General features: G+C 46.9%; 1 protein-coding gene across 9 annotated transcripts in view; it reads right to left on the bottom strand.

Moving 5' to 3' along the window:
* Window positions 1-21,685, bottom strand: part of DTNA (dystrobrevin alpha) — a 244,510-nt gene that overhangs the window by 125,404 nt on the left and 97,421 nt on the right. Inside the window, exon 1 of one of the 9 annotated variants that reach the window (XM_068158782.1) lies at window positions 3,087-3,330. The exons of 6 other annotated variants lie outside the window; for them this stretch is intronic. In XM_068158782.1, coding sequence (XP_068014883.1) covers window positions 3,087-3,148 — 62 coding nt within the window. In that variant the 5' untranslated portion in view covers window positions 3,149-3,330. Of the gene's footprint in view, window positions 1-3,086; window positions 3,331-21,685 lie in introns of those variants that run through there. 2 more of the 9 variants (XM_068158773.1, XM_068158783.1) reach the window with 2 other exon arrangements.

Genomic DNA, 21,685 nt, shown 5'->3' with positions numbered 1-21,685 from the left:
ACAAAGGTGTTGACAACATCAGGGAGTTATAGTTTTAATGCTGAGCAAAATCTCCATAGCAAAACAAAAATCAAGCAGTGAAATAATTGTGATTGTACAGCAGTGCATTTCAGCAGTCTTCCATGACTCTCTCAGCTGGTTTGTGCATGAGAAGCACTCATATGTTGTAAAAAACTTATTGGCTCTCCTGCACTTTTCAGAGGTTTGAGTTAGTACTGTGCAGTTAGCACTGTGATACATTGTGCAGTTTGTGAACACTTGAGGTACTGGCTCGTTTTGAAGCTTTTACAACAGATTCCATGGGATTAATGAGACAGCAGAAAGCAAGTGGCACAAGAGTCCAAGGGGGAAGATGCATATGTACTCACAGATCCTGAAAATGGACAAAATGTGATACCTGAAAACATAGCATTCCTCACCAAATCATGACCAGGATTGTCATCTAAGAAGAAGAATCATAGAATCAATAAGGTTGGAAGAGACCTGAAAGATCATCAAGTCCAACCTGTCACCCAACACCTCATGACTACTAAACCATGGCACCAAGTGCCTCGTCCAATCCCCTCTTGAAGACCTCCAGGGAAAGAACATCTGTAGAATCTAATATGACCCCAGAAAAAAAACAGGCAAAGGAAGACTCTTTGGTGAAGAAGATTACCTTTTGCTGACAGTGCTCATGCTCCTTCTGCTCATCAGGCTGCACCAAGAATATGCTTTTCCATCCCTGCCTTTCCATAATCTCCTACCTTTTTGCTGCTCTGGCTAGATGCTATTGTTGCTTGAAGCTCCTCACTAAGACTCTCTGCTCCTTTTCTCCATTCCTTAGGACAAATTATCACAGCTGTGATTCCAAAGACAAATGGCACTCACAGACAGGGAAGAGCTTATTGGAGAGTGCTTTGTCTCCTTTTATCTAGATCCCTTAATTTCTGAATTCCTTGGACAAGTTCAGCTCTAGTGCATCTCTGTGGCAGTCAGTTAGATAGTGTGCTAGTGATAGTATGCTATGAATCACTTGTGACTCTGGTGCCTTATGCTTTGGGCCTCAATGGATATGCTGTAATAGTGATAAAGAGCTTCTGGGTGTTTGAATTAGATTCCTCATTCACCCAATTGAGCAAGGTCCCTAAATCTAGATAGATTAAGCTTCTTTGATTGCTTAGATAATTTGATCTGGATTTTCCTTGCTCTGCTTGAACTGGTGGAATTAGAGCTAAATTATGGTCCTACTTTGCTTGAGTTTTCCCTTATACAGCTAATCTTCCCCTTCAAAGACTTCCATCCTTTCTGAATCCTTATTTTCAAGAGTCCCAACTCCTTGCAAATCTGTCTCACTTGGGTCATTAATGGGTTGCTCATTTACACACCTCCCTACTTCACAAACTCTCTCCTATGAGCTGATGGGCAGCATGGCTGCTTCTTTCTTACCCTCTGCTAAAGTCACCTCATTACAGCTGGAGGAGCCTCATTTAAATCTGAGCTCTGACCATGCAGTCCCTAAAGCATCACACAAAGCACACTTACTCTTTGCCTGTGGCACAGCTGCCTACTACCAGGCTTGGTTTAACTCATGCTGTCACTTCTTGCCACTAAAAGGGGTGAATGAGGGGAATGCTGACCTCCACATCAGTCCCCAGCTTCCACAGGAAAGCTTCCAATTTGCCTAGAGTGTCAATGAGGGCTTTGAAACTCCAGATCACCATGGATGAAAATTTACCTGGAGAAACAGAAAGGTTCCTTGGAATCTTTTATTTAGAGCTGTGGAAAGAGCTTCCACATTTGCACACCCCTGCTGTGTCCTTTGTAAAAGTAGTGGGCCAGACAGCTTCTTCTAAATTGTTTCTCTCTCTCTCTGCTATGAAGCTGGAGCCTTTCCCATGGACTGGCTCTGCACACACATCCACACCCTGTGTCTTCTGCTTTCTGACAGGACTGGGGAGTGGATGAGCCTTTAGCCTCACCATGTTCTTAAACTGGAATGGAAAGTACATGAATTCCTGCCTCCAATTGTTCTCATTTGTGTGAGCAGAATCATCTATGGAGCTAAAGTCTGAGGCTCTCAATCATCTCTTGCACTAGCAGGAAAGAAAAGCAACTATTTGGTGAAATAAACCGGAGCCCAAGAGTAAGGAAGAGGTATGCCCTCAGTTGCAGATATCAAAGTATTCAAAATGGAAATGCCTCATGGGAAGCAGGAAAAGTACTCAGCCATCTACCCTGAATTTCAGACACACTCTCTACCTTTTCCACTACCATTTTGGTCCCTTGCTGTTTGCCTCTCTAAAGCCTTCCTTCACCTAATGGATACTACCTGCAAGTCTGTCACATTTATCCTAGTGATCTGTAAAAGCCCCAGGAGAAAGAAAAAGATGCATAGAGACTATGGGCAAGTAAAGAGTTTTCTGAGCTTGATCTGGGTCTGAATAACCCCAAGTACTATGCTGACATTAATTATTTCTGTTTACCTGTATGCGGATAAATGGTTCACAGGGTTAAAACAAGAATATCCTGTAGCACTGTTTCCACTTCCATGGCTTTACAGGTGCACTGAAGTTTGCTAAACTGCATTAACAGAACTGCTAGGATTAAGGAGGCAGCAGAAAACCTGAAGGAGGAAATGACATGAAAATTCATTTCCTGGAAGACTCAGGCACCCTGATGCAGCTGATCAGGAGGAAGGAAGAAGTGACAATAAATGCTAAAGGCAGTAGGTCATTAAAAAGTACTGATACTATAAATCATTAAGTAGGGAAACCCATGATGCTGACTGGTGAGAGATGTTCTGAACCACTGTGCAGACAGTAACAAAACCAAAACGTGCTCAGTGCCTTAAAGCTGAAAGAGCAGCAAGATTTGAGGGCACTCACCTCCTGATCTGCAAGACTGTTCCCTGCAGTAAGAGAGTCTCTTAACAGTCAATGTACTCACCTTGTCACATTAGCAAAGAAACTTCAGGAGGGGGGAAAAAAAGAAAAACAAAAAGAAGAGGAAAACAGTGAAAAAGGTAAGAGAAAACTGTCTGGGAAGTTGTGCTGCCACACCAAGGAGGTTAAGATCCGAGGTTAATCGATGCAGTTGCTCCTTACCTGGTTCTGCAGTTCAGTACCGACCGCCACGCACCCCTACTCCTTTCTGCTGAGCACAACATGTGCTGGGAACTGGAGCATTTGACCTTCCCTAGCTCTCCAGCAGAAACTTCAGTGTAACCTTTACCTTGAGCAAGGAGCTCTGCTCATTTTCCCCCCGCCTCGTGCTCCGAGCAGAGCAATCTAATACACCTCATCATGTGGTGTGTTGCCATAGCAGCAATGAATCCAGCTGCTGCAACACAAAAGACTGACAAAAAGTTGTGGGCTTTTTTTTCCTGATGTCCACCCACCCAGGAAAAGTCAGGGTTGTTTTCTTGTGCAGCAAATCTAATCCAGATAGACACCTGCCACTGGTGAGAGCTAACTTGTGGCAAACTCTAAAAGGCAAGACACAACTGAATTGAACATTTTGCTTTGGGGGATGACTTGGGATTTATTTTTAAGCAAATGACTAAGTTAATAGTATGAAATCACCACTGGTCACTTAAAACAGCTGATCATTAATGTTCTGCTCTTGCCATTCACTGGTTTCAAAAGTCAGGCCTCTATCTCCACAGGATTTGCAATCACACAGCCATGCTCAGCAGGCAGAAATGCAGCAGTAGAGCTGCAGAGACAGCACAGGGGACAAAACACCTCCAGAAACAAAACCAGCCACCTGCTTCCAGTCTCTTGGCCTGGAAAGAAACTCCTACCAAATAGTTTGCTTGTGGAACTGGGTTGTATTGCCTGGAAAATGCCAAACAATGATTATTGACACCACCCTATGGTATTAAACATGAGTCCTAACCACAGCAGAGCCTTCAGAGTTAAACATTGATGTTTCACAGCTTCAAATGAATTCCTGCACTGCTCAGACATCTTAGTAACACCATTCAGTCTGCTTTGGAAAGTGTACTAGAATCCATGAATTACCTGAAGTCCCAGACTTGAACTGCATCTCTGAGAACATTTTTTTTCCTGGGAAGCAAGGCCATAGTCTTCCTCCAGCAGTTTCAGCTGACAGAAAAGTACTGAACGTGGAAGTGAGGCAGGCCCTTCACCTGTAGGAAGTTTCTTCAAGAGCAGGGACTGAAGTGAATGCAACCTGATATGTGCCACATGAACTGTGCCAGGCTTTTCTGAAATAGTCCTAATGAGCTTTTCCCAGCAATCAGTCTTCCCCAAAACCTGCTAGGCATTTTGAGTTGGAAGAACTGCTTCTCATTTCCATGCTACAAAAAGGCTGTTCAAGGTGTGAAAGACACTGTCACTGCAGGAGCATCTTAGGGAAGAATATAGTCCTGCAACTATATCATCAAAAGGTCAACTCTCTTTTACTTGGTCTGAACATGATGGAAGATGCAGAAAAGCCAGCTAGTATTATCATGGATCTCACCCTACCCTTTTAGAGTTCAAAATACAAAATCATAACTGCTAACTCATCCTCTCTAACTGCTTTACAAACAGAGTCAAACTCTGCCCAAGTTAATTCATAGTATTTTCACCCAGTTTTCACACAGGACCTGCCAAAGCTTTCTGTGGAATCTGTGTCTTACTATAACAGCCAGCAAAGACTGGATTTGGAGTTCACAGAGCTCCAAATCAGTTCTGCAAATAGAATAAATAGGTTGGAAAAGACCTTGGAGATCATCAAGTCCAACCCGTCACTCAACACCATCTAATCAACTAAACCATGGCACCAAGTCTCCTCTTAAACACCTCCAGTGATGGGGACTCCACCACTTCCCTGGGCAGCACATTCCAATGGCCAATCTCTCTTTCTGGGAAGAATTTCTTCCTAACCTCCAGCCTAAACCTCCCCTGGTGCAGCTTGAGACTGTGTCCTCTTGTTCTGGTTGCCTGGGAGAAGAGACCAACCCCCTCCTGGCTACAACCTCCCTTCGGGTAGTTGTAGACAGCAATAAGGTCTCCCCTGAGCCTCCTCTTCTCCGGGCTAAACAACCCCAGCTCCCTCAGCCTCTCCTCACAGGGCTTGTGCTCCAAACCCCTCACAAGCTTTGTTGCCCTTGATGTTTATAGAATCACTATGGTTCAAGAAGACCTCGGAGATCAAGTCCAACTGCTATCTAACTCTATCAGGGCCACCACTACACCATATCTAAACAGCTTTTAAATACATCCAGTTTAGAGCTCCAGCTAAGAGACTTCTGAAGCTGGAAAACAGCAAGTTCCTCAAGAGTCACCTTACTTTGTCTTCAGGTAGGTATTTCTTTATGCCCCTTGAACATGCTGCCTGGCATTCTGGACACAGGGACAAAACACATGGTGCAAAAGGATCCTCCTCAGAACAGCTTCTACAATTACTCAACGTGCATCCTCGTAGTTGTTATCACATGGTGAATTTTCTTCCCCAAATGCTGACTGTCAGGAGATCAGCCAGGCCAGAAAGCACATCCTGAAGTTGGGTAATGTGAAGCACAGGCATTTCTAACACTCTGCTAAGTACTTCCCACACACACAAATGCAGAACAGCCCAAAAGCCGAAAGGCAGGCAAGGCAAACCTGCTAATGGGCCTGCCTGGCTTGTACACTTGTAGTCACTTCACTCTGCTTGTGAAAACCTGCTGAAGGAACCTAATGGACTAGTCAGGATGACACCTGTTCTAGAAGAAACAAGCACAGGCTTTTGCAGAGCAGTATCCCCTTGGTCTGAACCAACAAGTGATCTGGGTCACACAGCTGAAGCCCCAGCAGAAGGTTCCCCGCTCCCTAACCAAAGGGCTTTCCCACTCCACTTGGGGCTCACACAGCATCACAGAATCACAGAATCCATCTGCTCTCAGCTTATAGACAGCTGTCAAGCCAAAGACTAACTGAGCCAGAATTTCCGCCGTTAATGTCAGCCCTGGTGTTCCAAAGCTAAAGGCAGCCTCCTGTGTCACTCATGGTTTCGCTCTATCCCAGTCTTCATCCCTTCTGCTGAGCTCCCCCCAAACCCAGTTCTCCTTCACCCCTATGAGTTTGTAGCAAGCTTCAGGGGACCTGCAGGAAAATCATGGCAATTTTAGAAACTCTGCTTCTCAGTACTGGGGAACAGTCCCAAACTCTTCGGTTTTTAACACAGGTAAGCACCTGCAATGTGCTCCCAAGGAAGGTGGGATCCAGCTGCCAGGTGGCACTTTTGAACAGAAGGGGGTGGGCATGGCTTGCAGCCTTGCTGTGTGCTTACTGTTCTGGAACAGAGACACTTAGTACACAGCCTGGAAAATGCAACAGGAGATTGAGCCAATGTCAAATGTACTCAAAGGAAGGTTACTCTGCCTTTCCTTAAACACTTGTTGGCCAGGAGCTGCCTTACACAGATGGCATCAAGCCCATTTGACTTGCAAGAACAGCCACTTCTCCATCAAAATATTTCCTCCTCAGAAATGCTACTGAGTCTTCTTGAAGGGCTTGCTTCCTACTGCTGTGGGCTAATTGATCCTCCCACACAAAACTCGAGCCATGCAAAACAGAGGTAAAGCCTGGCTCCTGTGGGAACTGCCTGCCTCTGGAGGACCTTAGCCTGCTGCACCCATCCTTGACTCTCCCTTTACAACAGGATGTGAGCATGTGGTACGGAGCAGCAGCACCGCTCCAGCACTTCTGAAGGAGCCAGCACAGGGAATCACATCTCTTCTCACAGACCCCACTTGCCTGGCAGACACACTGACTCCTCCTCACTGCCTTCCTGGCACCGGGCAGCGGCTTGGGTCGATGGGTAGAAAATACCTCCTCAGTGCTGCCCAAATGGCTCAAGGTTGGGCCGCAGACCCCAGGAGATTGCAGGATATTAAAAGCAGACACCTGTGGTTGGGTCTGTTCACTATCAGAGCTCTGAGTCACAGACCATCACAGCTTTAGGCTTTCCTTTACAAGAGGCAGGCACTAACTATTCCTCACTTTCACAAGGAGCCAGAACTATTAAGCCCCCTTGATCCAAGCTCCATCCCAAGCTCTGTGTCCCAGCAAGGCTGGTGGGCACGGCACAGGGGCACCCAGCTGGTTCCCAAAGGGGCCAGCAAGATTCTCTGGCTGCCAGCCTGCTGTGCTTGACCCAGCCAGCTCCTCATACAGCCACCTGGATGCCACCACCAGATGGTCCTCTAAGATCTGAATCCTGCAGGCGCAACAGCACAGGTCCAGCATGGCTTCAGAGAGCCTGTGAGCTCCCTGCAAGCCCCAGCAGGGCAGGGCCGGGCCAGCCAGAGGCTTTGCAGACTTCTTCAGATCTAGCTTCTCTCCCTCAAGCACCTAACATGTTCCTCATCCTGCTGCCCTTCCTGGGAGCAGTTACTATGGCACTCAATCCAAGGCCAGCTGTCACTATGTGAAACAGCACCACAACACTGGAGAGAACAAACGTTCGAAGACTGGACCTCAACTACATAGCAGAGGGGCAGCTTGAGCCCTTTCACAACAAGGGAACAAGCATGCAAGCACAAGGGGCCAGGGAGTGAACTGATGAAATTGTCTTTTTCTAATGGTTCTCAAAAGGATGCATTAAAAAAAACCAAACCACCACAATTGAATTAGCAATTCAGCTCCCTACCACTCTGGTCATTTCTGTGCTCCTGCAGAGACACTTCTGCACACACTTCATTTTAAGGTGTTTCTACACAGGCAACAGCTCAAACCACCTCAAAACCCATCTGGGCTCTACCAGCCCAACCACCAGCCTCTCAGGAGCTTCCTGCTCTCTCCCTGCTCCCCACTGGCTCTGCAGCAATCCTGTTCTTCCTCCTCCCAGGCAGCACAGGCATGGAGGGGGTGTGTGTGTGCAGGGGCCACACGTGCTGTAAAGAACATGCAGTCATCATCCCACGTGGGGCAAGCAGCTTTGGAAGGGTGCAAGGCTTTGCTCAGCAACTCAGTGATAAATCACATTTAAGACATAAATAGATGGAAGAAATGGACTAGGTGAAGAGAGCAGACAATCTGAATTTGCATATCTTCTATTTTAAGCATCTACCATGAATGACCTGAATTGCCCACGTAGAGACACCTGCCTCTCCACAATGAAGCTACAGGGAATTGCTGCTCCTAATGCTGTCCTCTGAATTGCATCCAAGTTGGGAGCTTAAAGCAGATGGTATCAGTACATCTCCTAAGGCTCTGCTTTGAGTAGACAAACCTCAGCCTCCTTAAAAAGGAACAAAATCAGTTGCAGGAGTGCAGACCTAAATCCTGGCAACTCAGGGGCTGGAGAGACCCTCTGCAGAATTCTCCTACAGCAGAGCAGTCCAACCAGCTGCCGACAGAACAGCGACGAGGGCTTGTGCCAAAAGCTCCATGTGACTTCACCCCTTCATTTCCCCTTTCCTCTGCTAACCAGTATAAACTAAAGAGAGTCAAACCAGTACAAAGAAACAAAGCTCTGGGGCAAAATGGAGACCAGCCAAGGAGGGAGGAAGTCAGGAGGTGGCACCTTCCCCTGTGTGTGGGTGGCTGGTGAGTGCTAGCAGATATTCTCAAACCAGGACTTTTAGGCAAGAAGCTGAACAGCAGCATTTCATAGTATCAGTCAGGGTTGGAAGGGACCACAAGGATCATCTAGTTCCAACCCCCCTGCCATGGGCAGGGACACCCCACACTAGATCAGGCTGGCCAGAGCCTCATTCAGCCTGGGCTTAAACACCTCCAGGGACGGGACCTCGACCACCTCCCTGGACAACCCATTGCAGGGCTTCACCACTCTCATGGGGAAGAACTTCCTCCTCACCTCCAGCCTGAATCTCCCCACCTCCAGCTTCATTCCATTCCCCCTGGTCCTATCACTAACTGAGATCCTGAGAAGTCCCTCCCCAGCCTTGTTGTAGCCCCCTTCAGATACTGGAAGGCCACAATTAGGTCACCTTGGAGCCTTCCCTTCTCCAGACTGAACAGCCCAAAGTCTTTCAGTCTGTCCTCATAGGAGAGGAGAAATTTCTGATCACCTAGCACTGTGGATCCTGCAGCTCTGCTCACCATGCTGTGGCCTGCATCACCAGCCAGGTTATGCTATCAGTAGAGAATTATGGCTGTGGCAGTTCCCCTGGCAGTCTTCCTTGCTTTCTGACCCTAGATCCAGGTTCCTCTGATGGGAACAGTTAGGAAGATTCCTGCAAATACACAGCTTTACACAGCCTCCCAGAATGCTTAATCCCTGCAGTTATCAGGGACACATTTCTGTACCCTCATTATCAAATTTTATGTGGTTTTGTTATGTGTTGTGTTTTTTTTCCTCTTCTTTTTGGCTCCATCTGTCAGTAAATGCAAAAATTCTGCCTTGTAACAGATCTAAGGATTTTCTATCCTCAGTTTAGCATAAACTGGATGTGGTGATGCTTGCCTCTACAGATATGTGGTAGGGATCCTGTTAGCATTCATGTATGCCTCCCTAGATACTTATTCCATACTTTAATTAACCCTAGGATTGGCGTCTTTCATGAGAAAATTATCAAGCAGGGCCACTGTAGTGTGATTTAAGCACTCAGCCAGAGGGAGACAAGGAGATTTTATTTTCAAAATTGTGAAGGATATGCCAACAACTTTTCAACTACAGCAGCTCCCAGGCAGTGAAGGCACCATGATAAAACCTAAGTCAATGAAAACAGTGCCATGACAGCAGTAGTTGAGAAGCTAAAACTGCTGTGCATGTCTGGCCTGTTTTGTGGCACTTAGTTCAAGGATATCAAGGAGAGTGTGCCACATATATCAGGCAGAGCGCTTTTAGAACCAGAACCTGGCATTTTATATTCACAGCATAGCACAAACTACAAAGGAAACTGATGTGCAGTGCTCAGCTCATCCTTATCTGAAATGATCATTAATCTGCCTGAAATTTTGTTAAGTATCTTTAGCTGAGAACAGTTCTGTGGGCTGGTGGGCAGGGTGGGACAGGACTGAAGGGATGACCAGCTAGGTGAGACCCCAGGACTACCCTGCCCCTAAATCCCTCCTCCCCCTGACCTGCAGGAGCTGACAATCCCATTGCAGGGTGGAATAGCTTCACTGCCTCTCCTCAGCCATGGGAAGAGAGGAAGCAGCAGCAGCATCTCCACCCTCCGGGGAGCAGCATCCACCTCCTGCCGCTAACCCAGGCCTGCCAACTAACAGCATGCTGAGGCAGGGGTTAGGCTACCTGGAGCACCACTGAGCAGATAATCTACACTTCACTCTCTGGAGTTTCCCCTCCTCAGTCATAAATACCAGAATTTATTATTTTTAATCAAATGGGAAAAAAAATTGTGTCCAGATGCTGCTGGGACCTGCCTGTCTGCCTGGGGCTGAACCTGGCCACAGGTTAAGGCTGCGGGTTTCCAGAAGAGAGGAAAAGAACCAGACTCAGCTGATAGGTGAATACACAGTATCCAAACACCATGGCAACGAGAACGAATTCCTCCCTCTCTGCTGTTCTACATGCCCTCTCAAGCTTGCTGCCCTGTCACCCTGCTGCCAGCCAGCATGTGGATTCTGCTAGGGGCTGCAACAGCACGCCTCCCTGAATGCCATGAAAGTTATTTTGCCCTCCAGCAACAATAATCTGCACAGGGTTCTGTCTGACTACACTTCTCACTACAAAGAGCCACAGTATTTAGGTGAGCTGTCCGTAAAAGATAGCAATCAACCTTCCCCTAAAAAAACCAACCAACCCCAACAACCACCTCTCCAGCTTTCAAACATGCTGTTATTATGTGAGGCTTAAAATAGCTTCAAATAAAACAATTCTATAAATAAGTCATTTTTTTTCCCCCTTTCTTCTGTTTGCTTTATGATTTGAACAGCACTTTGTAATTCTGTGTTGGTGCAGCCTTTCAATAACACAGCAGAGGGAAAAGCAGGAGAAGAACAAAACCCTTCAAATAAAAACATGGCCAAAGGATTAAGAGAAGTGCATTAAGTGAAACTATTTTTAACTCTTACTTTAATATTTGATTACACTTCGTGGCCCATCTACATTTTTGAAGGGAGGAAAAGAACATGATTTTGCTGCAATTTTACATATTGCTTCATTATCTTCCCCCAAAGGCTTTTACTTACAGCGCTTTGCCAACAGCCATCTTCTGTCCCTCTTAGCAGCTTGCCTTACAAAGTCTGGAAGGTCAGCAAGAGGCAGTAACAGGTCTGAGATACTTCCATCTCCTCACTGCTTTTGAAGAGCCAACTCTCCCTGTAAGTTTGGCCTGACACAGGGAGCAAAGCTCCACTGACTGGGACTCACAGGCTCTCATTGCTCCAGCATTATGGAGCAGACCCAGCCAAACACTCTCCTATAGGTTTAGATCATAGCTCACCCCGTCACCACTCTGCTGCCTGTGCTAGCCCAAGGCAGTCTCCACCCACATCCCAGACAAGCCAGGTGCACACAATGTCATGTGCACAAGCTTAACTCTTCTGCCATTTAACCCACCCTACTTTGCAGAGTAGATCTCCATCACCTGGCTGATTTCAAGCAGGTGAATCAGATGTAAATGCCCTCTGACAGGGAGCTGCATCCCAGCCAGCCAAGCCTCCCTGAACAGGCACTGCTGGAGGCAGCTCTGCTCCCATGCAAGGGAGACCCAAGCTGGTGATGGGAACACCAGGGTGTGCCAAAACTTAGCCAGCCTCTGAGTCCCCACTCTGCATAGTGGAACAAACCTTGCTTCTGAATCCAATGACTCCAATTAAGCACATTCATGAGCCTCGGGAAGTCTGGAAACTAATAAATCTTGCACTGACAGAGATGCAACTATCAAATGAAAACAACTCTTGATTTTCATTTATGGGCCTATTTTGCCTTTTTTTTTTCCCCTTTTAAATTCATGCCCTGAGATGCAGTGGATTCCCTCTCCCTAAATGTCTCTGAAAGCACGTTAATGTGCCTTTTTAATTTAACAAAAGCAAAAGCAGATGGATTGAGCAAAGCTAACACTACTCAGAAAGAAGTGACATTGAACAGGGCACCATCAGCAACAATTACAATAATGTGTAAGTATAACTGTGTCTGTCTGCTATTAGCCTGAAAGATAAGTACAAGGAAGAGCAGGGTGATGAATGTAAAAGCCTTTCTAGAGAAACCTTTAAGGAAAATGTGATTACAAACAGTGAGTACATCACAGTGCTGGTTATACATGCCTTTAACCAAAGCAAGCCTGACAAGCCTGTTGGGAGAAGGGGGAAAATGCAGTTATACAGGGAACAAAACAAAAGGCCAATGGCATCCTGGCCTGCATGAAGAATAGTGTGGCCAGCAGGAGCAGGGAAGTCATTCTGTCTTGTACTCAGCACTGGTTAGGCCACACCTTGAGTACTGTGTTGAGTTCTGGGCCCCTCAGTTTAAGAAGGACATTGAGACATTGAATGTGTCCAGAGAAGGGCAAGAGCACAAGCCCTATGAGGAGAGGATGAGGGAGCTGGGGTTGCTTAGCCTGGAGAAGAGGAGGCTCAGTGGAGACCTTCTTGCTCGCTACGACTACCTGAAGGGAGGTTGTAGCCAGGAGGGGGTTTCCCTTATCAGTGCAGGGAAAGACTGAAGCCCCAGCTAAGAGCAGCTTGAGGGGCAAGAGGATGAGAGAGAGTAGGAACTGAAGTACCTCAGAGACTCATAGAATTTTTAGGGTTGGAAGGGACCTCAAGGATCAGCCAGTTCCAACTCCCCTGCCATGGGCAGAGACACCTCACACTACAGCAGGTTGCCCAGAGCCACATCCAGCCTGGCCTTAAAAACCTCCAGGGATGAGGCTTGCACCACCTCCCTGGGCCACCTCTTCCAGTCTCTCACCACCCTCATGGGGAAGAACTTCTTCCTAACATCCAATCTGAATCTACCCATTTCTAGTTTTTTCCCTTCCCCCCAGTCCTATCACTCTCTGACACCCTAAAAGTTCCTCGCCAGCTTTTTTGTAGCCCCCTTCAGATACTGGAAGGCAACAGCAAGGTCTCCTTGGAGCCTTCTCCTCTCCAGACTGAACAGCTCCAACTCCCTCAGTCTGTCCTCATAGGAGAGGTGCTCCAGCCCTCTGCTCATCCTCGTGGCCCTTCTCTGGACACACTCCAGCATGTTCAGATCATGGGCTTGTCAGATGGAGTCAAAGCTGTGGGGAACATGAGTACTGCTGAAGCCAGCTGTCACATTTGCCTTCTCCTGACATTTACCCAAGTGATTTCCCTTAAAACCATCCCATATGGATTCTCGGTGTAAGGGGGTCGGTGGGAAAGTCTGTAAAGAGTTAAAACATTTGTTTCCCAGCTCTGGCAGCCTGGATTCATATCTAACTTATATCACAAATGAAAATAAATTCAATCTTCTCTCTCTGCTTTTCCACAAAACAGCAGCTCCCCTTCCCTGTGAGCTGCTAAGCAGCCTCTGGCTCAGGAGAGGCTCCTCAGAGGAAAAGCACAGGAGTGCTGCTGATTAAAAAAGAGGCAAACCAGTCCCTGCCTTCCCAAGGAGACCTGCACCAGTCCTTACAACCACCACACTGATACTGCCTGGTGCTTCAGATAGAAGTGACTCTTAGGTGACAACCCTCTGGTCTGTGTTCCTGATCACTGAAAAACTCAGCATCCACCCAAACTGCACTGGTGCTAGGTGAAGCAGCAGGCTTCACCAATTTTCACTGAGCAAGGACATTTTTCCATTACATTCTAAACAATGTGCTCAAATAACTTTTTAGCCACTTAATTGCTGTTAATTTTAGCTCTACTTTTAATAGCAGCTGGAAAGTTCAAAAGTATTCTCTTAAAATCAACTTATCCTCTATCTTTGGGCAATGTTTGATTGCTTTCAGTTTCACCTAAATTTAACTGCAGCTGGTGTGCTTTCAACAGCAATATTTGGTGTTTGTACCAGACAGTCACCATAGCAAGGAGTGGTCTGTAACTGTGAACCCAACCAAGCAGAGTGGTGTCAAAATAGTTTTAGAAACAATATTTGACAATTCATAAAATGCCACAAAAGGCAATACTGAGCCCTGTACATTCCTCTGAATACAGGTGTCCAGAGAAGGGCAACGAGGCTGGGGAGAGGCCTTGAGCACAAGCCCTGCAAGGAGAGGCTGAGGGAGCTGGGGTTGTTTAGCCTGGAGAAGAGGAGGCTCAGGGGAGACCTTATTGCTCTCTACAAGTACCTGAAGGGAGGTTGTAGCCAGGCAGGGGTTGGTCTCTTCTCCCAGGCAACCAGCACCAGAACAAGAGGACACAGTCTCAAGCTGCACCTGGGGAAGTCTAGGCTGGAGGTGAGGAGAAAGTTCTTCACAGAAAGAGCTGTTAGCTGTTGGAATGTGCTGCCCAGGGAGGTGGTGGAGTTGCCATCCCTGGAGGTGTTCAAGAGGGGATTGGACGTGGCACTTGGTGCCATGGTTTGGTAGTCATGAGGTCTGTGGTGACAGGTTGGACTTGATGATCTTTGAAGTCTTTTCCAACCTTATTGATTCTACAATTCTATGATTCTATGAATTGAAAACTAATTTCTGACTAATCCCCTTCCCTCCTTCCTCACAGACCCCCTGACCAAGCGACAACTCAACATTCAAATGCATGCGTGCTCCCCAGCCTTTAAATTTTGAGCTGAGAACCATACTCAGGACTGCCATCCAGAACAGAAAGGAGAAACTGGACAGAAATTATAAAAGGGGTTTTTGATTGGAATGGAATGGAATGGAATGGAATGGAATGGAATGGAATGGAATGGAATGGAATGGAATGAACCAGGTTGGAAAAGACCTTTGAGATCATTGAGTCCAATGCTTGTGGAAGATAAGCAGAGACAAGGTGGGAAGTCAGATCTCATTGTACCGTGAGATATTTCACCTATAGCTGTCCTAAAACATAACTCTGCATGCTACTACCTTCTTTCACTGACTGTCAGTCATCTGGTAAATGAGCTGTACCTAATCATGTCTCACTTCAGCTTCATCCTCAGATTTCTCACTCCACTTCCACCAAAAGATGCATGCCAGCATGAGCCTGTGGAAAAGTCAAGACTCCACAATATTGCATGCACTACATAAACCTACACAACTTCTGCCTCCATTCTAAGAAATCAACCTTTATTTCATGTGCACCTTCTGTGTGGGAAGATTGGCCAGCACCTTGATACTCACTTCCTTACATCTGAGAGGCACTGAAAGTTTCAGACTGTGGATGGGAGGGCAAGGACATGTTGAACTACTCTCTTCCAGATCCAGCCCCTTCTGACGACAGGACAGCTCCCAGACCACAGGCTAACACCATGGAAGCCAGCAGCTTGACTCATGCTTCCCTGGCACAGAGATGGACAAGGCATGGTGGTATTTCTGACAGGGATGTTGCTGCATTCTGAAAGTCCTCTCAACGTTCATACAAGAACCCCTAAGATCACCTTTCTGAATTTAAACCAAGAAAACATCAAGCATGACAGGAAGGATTCCTCTCTGCTCCTACTCATCTGCAGTGGTAGCTCCACAGTGCCCCTAAGTACCCTCTAAATCCCTTACTTATCCCAAGCTTTGTGGGATCCATTTCTACTTAGGCAGCTTTGAACATCTTAAAAGCAGCACCTGTCCTCATCCCACTGGGGAACTACAGCTCCTTGTCCCTAGAGCTCCTTTTCAGCTATTCTGGACAAAAGAAAACCTGCATCACTGCATGCTTGTCTGAGGGGGAGAGGATGTTTATGATGCACAAGAATCTTGTCACATTTTGACCTGCAAGCAGAAAGGAGAAGGCTTTTCTGGTGACTAACAGCTATGCACTCTCAAAACGATTCCCTGTGTCAAGCACTGCAGTAGAAAACCCTCTACAACCTCATGAGTTAAGTGCACTGTGGCCCAGGAGATGGAGGTCACTCTGGCCTCTTGAGATCCAAGCACATAGAAATGACTGAGGAATTACACTGTGGACCTCCAAATGGTAGAAACAAGGATAATGTGGACATTCCACTGGTCTTTCTTTAAGATATTATTGATATACCTGCAGATAATGCTGGGGAAGACAGACAGCAGTCTGTATTCAAAGCAATCAAGGTGAATACAGGTGAGCTAATTAAAACTGTTTTAATGAGTATCTGGGAGCAAGAATGCAGATGAAGTGTTGGCTTGTCCTGGAAGACTTGAGAGCTTGGACTCCTGAGTGTGCTGAGGTCTCCTAAGCATCTCAGGTCTCCTGGGCATCCTGACTGTGCAGCCAGGGCAGCAATCACTACAGAAGCAGCAGCTCTGGTGAAACGCCTGCAGAACGTGAAGCAGCCACAGCTAACCCGAGTGTGACAGGACATTCGACTGTGGTAGAAAGATGCACAAAAGCAAACAGGTCAAGACTCCTGCATTTTAAAATGGAAGTTTTCTGGAGTGGAGGAAGCAGTGCCCCAAATGCAGCTCACACAGAGCAATATATTTATCTATTTATACTGTAGGACAAGGGACAAATAAAAAGGGCATCAAGCTGCTCTTACTCCACAGTGTACGTAATGTCCTCAGGTAGCATCACAGTATCACAGTATCACTTAGGTTGGAAAGGACCTCGAGGATCATCGAGTCCAACCTATAAACACAGACCCCATGACTAGACCATGGCACCAAGTGCCACGTCCAATCTCCCCTTGAACGCCTCCAGGGTCGATGACTCAACCACCTCCCTGGGCAACCCGTTCCAATGATGAGTGACTCTCTCGGTGAGGAACTTCCTCCTCACCTCGAGTCTAAACCTCCCCTGGCGCAGCTTGAGACTGTGTCCCCCTGTTCTGGTGCTGGTTGCCTGGGAGAAGAGGCCAACCCCTTCCTGGCTACAACCACCTTTCAGGTAGTTGTAGAGGGCAATGAGGTCACCCCTGAGCCTCCTCTTCTCCAGGCTAAACAATCCCAGCTCCCTCAGCCTCTCCTCATAGGGCTTGTGTTCAAGGCCTCTCCCCAGCCTTGTTGCCCTTCTCTGGACACCTTCAAGTGTTTCGATGTCCTTCTTAAACTGAGGGGCCCAGAACTGGACACAGTACTCAAGGTGTGGCCTAACCAAAGCAGAGTACAGGGGCACTATGACCTCCCTGCTCCTGCTGGCCACACTATTCCTAATGCAGGCCAGGATGCTATTGGCCCTCCTGGCCACCTGGGCACACTGTTGGCTCATATTCAGGTGGTGTCGATCAGCACCCCCAGGTCCCTCTCTGTTTGGGAGCTCTCAGCCACTCCGACCCCAGCCTGTAGCTCTGCATGGGATTGCCGTAGCCAAAGTGCAGCACTCGGCACTTGGACTTGTTGAATGCCATCCCATTGGACTCTGCCCATCTGTCCAGTCGGTCGAGGTCCCTCTGCAGAGCCTTTCTACCCTCTAACTGACTAACATCTGCCCCTAACTTGGTGTCATCTGCAAACTTGCTGATCTGCTTACTTTGCCTATGGTGAGTTCTTACTATGAGCAACTATGACAAACTTCTCAGAGATGCAATAAAATCTAAAATTAGTTTTCAAAGGATCTGTGTGTGAGCAGATCCTTTGGTACCTTAACAATACCATATTCTTTGCTACCTTAACAATACCATATTCCTTGGTACCTTAACAATACCATATTCTTTGGTACCTTAACAATACCATATTCCTTGGTACCTTAACAATACCATATTCCTGGGTACCTTAACCATACCATATTCCTTGGTACCTTAACAATACCATATTCCTGGGTACCTTAACCATACCATATTCTTTGGTATCCTTTAGTACCTTAACAATACCATATTCTCCCAATCAGTTCAAAATCTCAGCTACTGATGTTCAGGGAAAGCTGTGGATTTCTCTGTGGAACACCCTCCTCCTGAACTTGCCTTGCCTGGCACCAAGCCCTTTGTTTGTCTTCTGTGTAGTAGCAATGAGGTTGGGCTCAGTAAGGGAATTATTTTAACAGGAAAACGTCCTCTTTGCATAAATACTTCCAAATGAAATGTGGCTTTCACATTAAAGCCAATTATTATTTATATTTTAATACCACTCAAAACCATTTTTATTTTAAAAGCTGTTCCAGAGAAGGAGGAGAGGCAGCCTGTAAAGTCTTAAGGAAGAGAATAAAAGCAGCATCATTCATAACTGGGTGCATTACTTGTGGCTTACAGCAGGAAATTGGTTTTAGAAGAAAAAATTGCAGAAGGACACTTGTGTTAGAAATCACTTGTATTCAACAGCAGTCACAATAAATACCTAGAATTAGGAGCTGAGCATGAAGGGAGCTTTACAGTTCTGGTGCCATTCTTTATGTGTGCTGGCCTACAATGTGAAATGAACAAGAGGATCCCGGGCTCAAATTCCCTTGATCCCGGAGGAAGAAGTGGGGAGGTGCACCCAGGACTTGTTCCCAGCCTCCTGGTTCTCACCACATGGACACCAAACAAGGGTAAGTTTCAGAGAACGTGCTGGGCACCTGGGTACCTCAGCTAGACCGCAGAGACTAAGTGCCTCACAGATGGTGCATGGGAAAGCACATGTAGGTCTGACTTTCCAGACGAGAAACTCTGCTAAAGGTTCTTCTTTTGGTCCATGTTTCCTGCTTAGTGTAGCTGGGAGGAAAGAGAATGACTCAGATGAGAGAAGGGGCAGCAGAACTGCTCTCTCCACTGCACAGTCAGCATGCTCCTGGTACAAGGTAGAGCTCAGTACAGCAACTTCTTTCTCCCTTGACAGCATCTCAAAATCATTGTTCGATTCCTGCTTTATTCTTCTGTGAGGTCAGAGTTTAGACCTCTATTCTCCCCAGCAGTCATTAACTTCACTTCCTTTTCCTACAGCTAAATCCAGCCCCAGCACCTTAAGTGAAAAGTTGGGTCCTTTTTATTTTTTGTAATGACACAGTGCTGAAAACAAATAGAAAGCAATCAAATGACAGATAATTGAAATCAGCTTATCTGCTCAGGCACGGCAGCAAGCATTGCTAATGAACTTCAAAACTTGCACATGGAAGATGGGAACGCTTCTTACAACGCAGTGTGAAAAGCCAAGCCTGGCTGGGACTGCTTCCAACAGGAATTTGTAATAAGAAAAACGCTGATTTATCATCTGCACAGCCTAGTCCTGATAACAGTTGTTGGAAAGGTTCCTCAGGTCTAAGGTAGAATTTTCATTCAGAACCCAGAAGGGGCTCATGCACATCCAGCAGTTAGGACTCCACTGATGACTGAGAAGGCAGATGCCTGGCTCCCTAATTTGCCACTGCATCAGGAGGCTTGAAATTGGAATCATAGAATCAACAAGGTTGGAAAGGATCTCAAGGATCATCAAGTCCAACCTGTCATCCAAGACTTCATGCCTACTAGACCATGGCACCAAGTGCCACGTCCAATGCCCTCTTGAACACCTCCAGGGAGGGTGACTCCACCACCTCCCTGGGTAGCACATTCCAGTGGCTAACAACTCTCTCTGTGAAGAACTTTCTCCTCACCTCCAGCCTAAACTTCCCCTGGCACAGCTTGAGACTGTGTCCTCTTGTTCTGGTGCTGGTTGCCTGGGAGAAGAGACCAACCCCCTCCTGGCTACAACCTCCCTTCAGGTAGTTGTAGAATGCCACCAGGAAAAGCCATTCTCCTAACCTATGGGCAGTTAAAATGTATGTGTGTAGGAACTCATCTCTGCAATAACCTAGCTTTAATGATAATATGACCCAGAATGCCCAGATGCCCAAAGCCAACAGCGTCCTGGCCTTTATCAGGAACAGTCTGGCCAGCAGGACCAGGGAAGGGATTGTCCCCTGATACTCAGCACTGGTGAAACCATACATTGAGTACTGAGTTCAGTTTTGGGGCCCTCACTACAGGAAGAACACTGAGGTGCTGGAGCAAGCAATAGAATGAGAGGAAAGAGCCTCAGGTTGCATCAGGGGTGGTTCAGGTTGAATATTAGCACAAATGTATTCCTCCAAATGAATGTCAATGCCTGGAACAGGTTGGCAAGGGAAGTGGTGGAGTCAACATCCCTGCAGGTGTAAGACATGGTGCTGAGGGACATGGTTTAGTGGTGGACATGGTAGTGTTGGGTGATCAGACTCAATGATCTTAAGGGTCTTTTCCAACAAAAACAATTCTATGATTCTGTGAAAGGCAAGACCCACTGCTGACAGACTGAAGGAGTTGGGGCTGTTCAGTCTGCAGAAGAGAAGGCTCCCAGGTGACCTCATTGTGGCCTTCCAGTATCTGAAGGGGGCCTACAGGAAGGCTGGGGAAGGACTTCTCAGGATCTCAGATAGTGATAGGACTAGGGGGAATGGAATGAAGCTGGAGGTGTGGAGATTCAGGCTGGATATGAGGAGGAGGTTCTTCACCATGAGAGTGGTGAAACCCTGGAATGGGTTGTCCAGGGAGGTGGTCGAGGCCCCGTCCCTGGAGGTGTTTAAGCCCAGGCTGGATGAGGCTCTGTCCAGTCTGATCTAGTGTGGGGTGTCCCTGCCCATGGCAGGGGGGTTGGAACTAGATGATCCTTGTGGTCCCTTCCAACCCTGACTGATACTATGATACTATGACACCAGCAGATTCCAACATACAGAGGCTAAGACCCTCTACACTTCTACTCACAATCTATGCTGCTTCTCTCCACCTTTCACATTCTTTTGCCATCCTGCATAAAACAATAATTGCAGGCAAACTGAAACAAAGAGCATATTCACAACGATGGGATTACTGCACTAATTTGTAGTTCAGGAGAACCTGGTTTAAATTCCTATTCATTCTGATCTTAGTCCATCATCTATAAAAGAGGATTAACAGCACATCCTATCTCACAGCATTTTTCTGGGGACACAGACACTTGTGAGCCTGATGGGATAAGACAATCCTGTAGACAAGGAGCTTACAAATATCCAAGCCAGACTGTAACCAGACCACTGCTGCTAGCATGCTCTGCACTACACCCAAACAGGCCCAGCACCAGCCTGACATTAAGAGAAGGAAATGTCCCTGTGAGCCCCAGGTCAGTGCTGGATACACTGGGGAGGAGCAGGAGCAATCCAGACCAGACAACAGTAGTCAGGAGAAGAGAGGGGTCATGGGGAGAAGGTGCTATGGGAAGCCAGAAGACACTGGGGGGGAGGAGGGAAGAAGGCAGCAAACAGGTAAAGACATGATCTGATCCTGATCTGGAGAGAGAGGACACAGCAGAGGCAAATGATGGTGAAAGCAGAGGGGTGAAGGTGTAAGCAGGTGTAAAGGAAACTTTCTTGCTCATGGCAGATGTGCCTCACCTATGAACCCTAGCCATTAACTGATGCTCATATGAACCCATCAGTAGGTTCTAGAGCTGCTCAGGAAGCCCACCTCGAGGTGGTCCAGGTTTTAATGCAGGTTTTCTCAGAAGTTTTAGTTCACGTGTTCCTTTTGTCTTGTAACAACATCAGCAGCATCAGCTCCCAGCTCCCCAAGCACTTCCCATTTCTCACTCCATGCAAAAGCACAAAAGGCCAACTAACCTATCCCACATACACTCTCCATCTCCCTGCAGTGTAGCTGCCCAGTGTCAAACACCTTTTCTCCTTAACCAAGGCATCGCTCCCTCCACCAGGATCCAAGGTACAACTAGCTGTGAAGAGCATAATTGAGGGAAACTGATTGATAGTTGATTTTCACCCATCACTCAGGTGATACACCAGATGTCCTGGACACTCAGCCCTTAATATTTCATCAGTTACCTGTCTGTTAGCCTTTCTCT

This window comes from Melanerpes formicivorus, unplaced genomic scaffold (genome assembly GCF_026170545.1).
Source record: "Melanerpes formicivorus ecotype bairdi unplaced genomic scaffold, bMelFor1.0.p_v2 SCAF_42, whole genome shotgun sequence".
Lineage (NCBI taxonomy): Eukaryota > Metazoa > Chordata > Aves > Piciformes > Picidae > Melanerpes > Melanerpes formicivorus.
The sequence above is the reverse complement of the archived record's forward strand: the minus strand, read 5'-3'. Positions and strand labels throughout refer to the sequence as shown.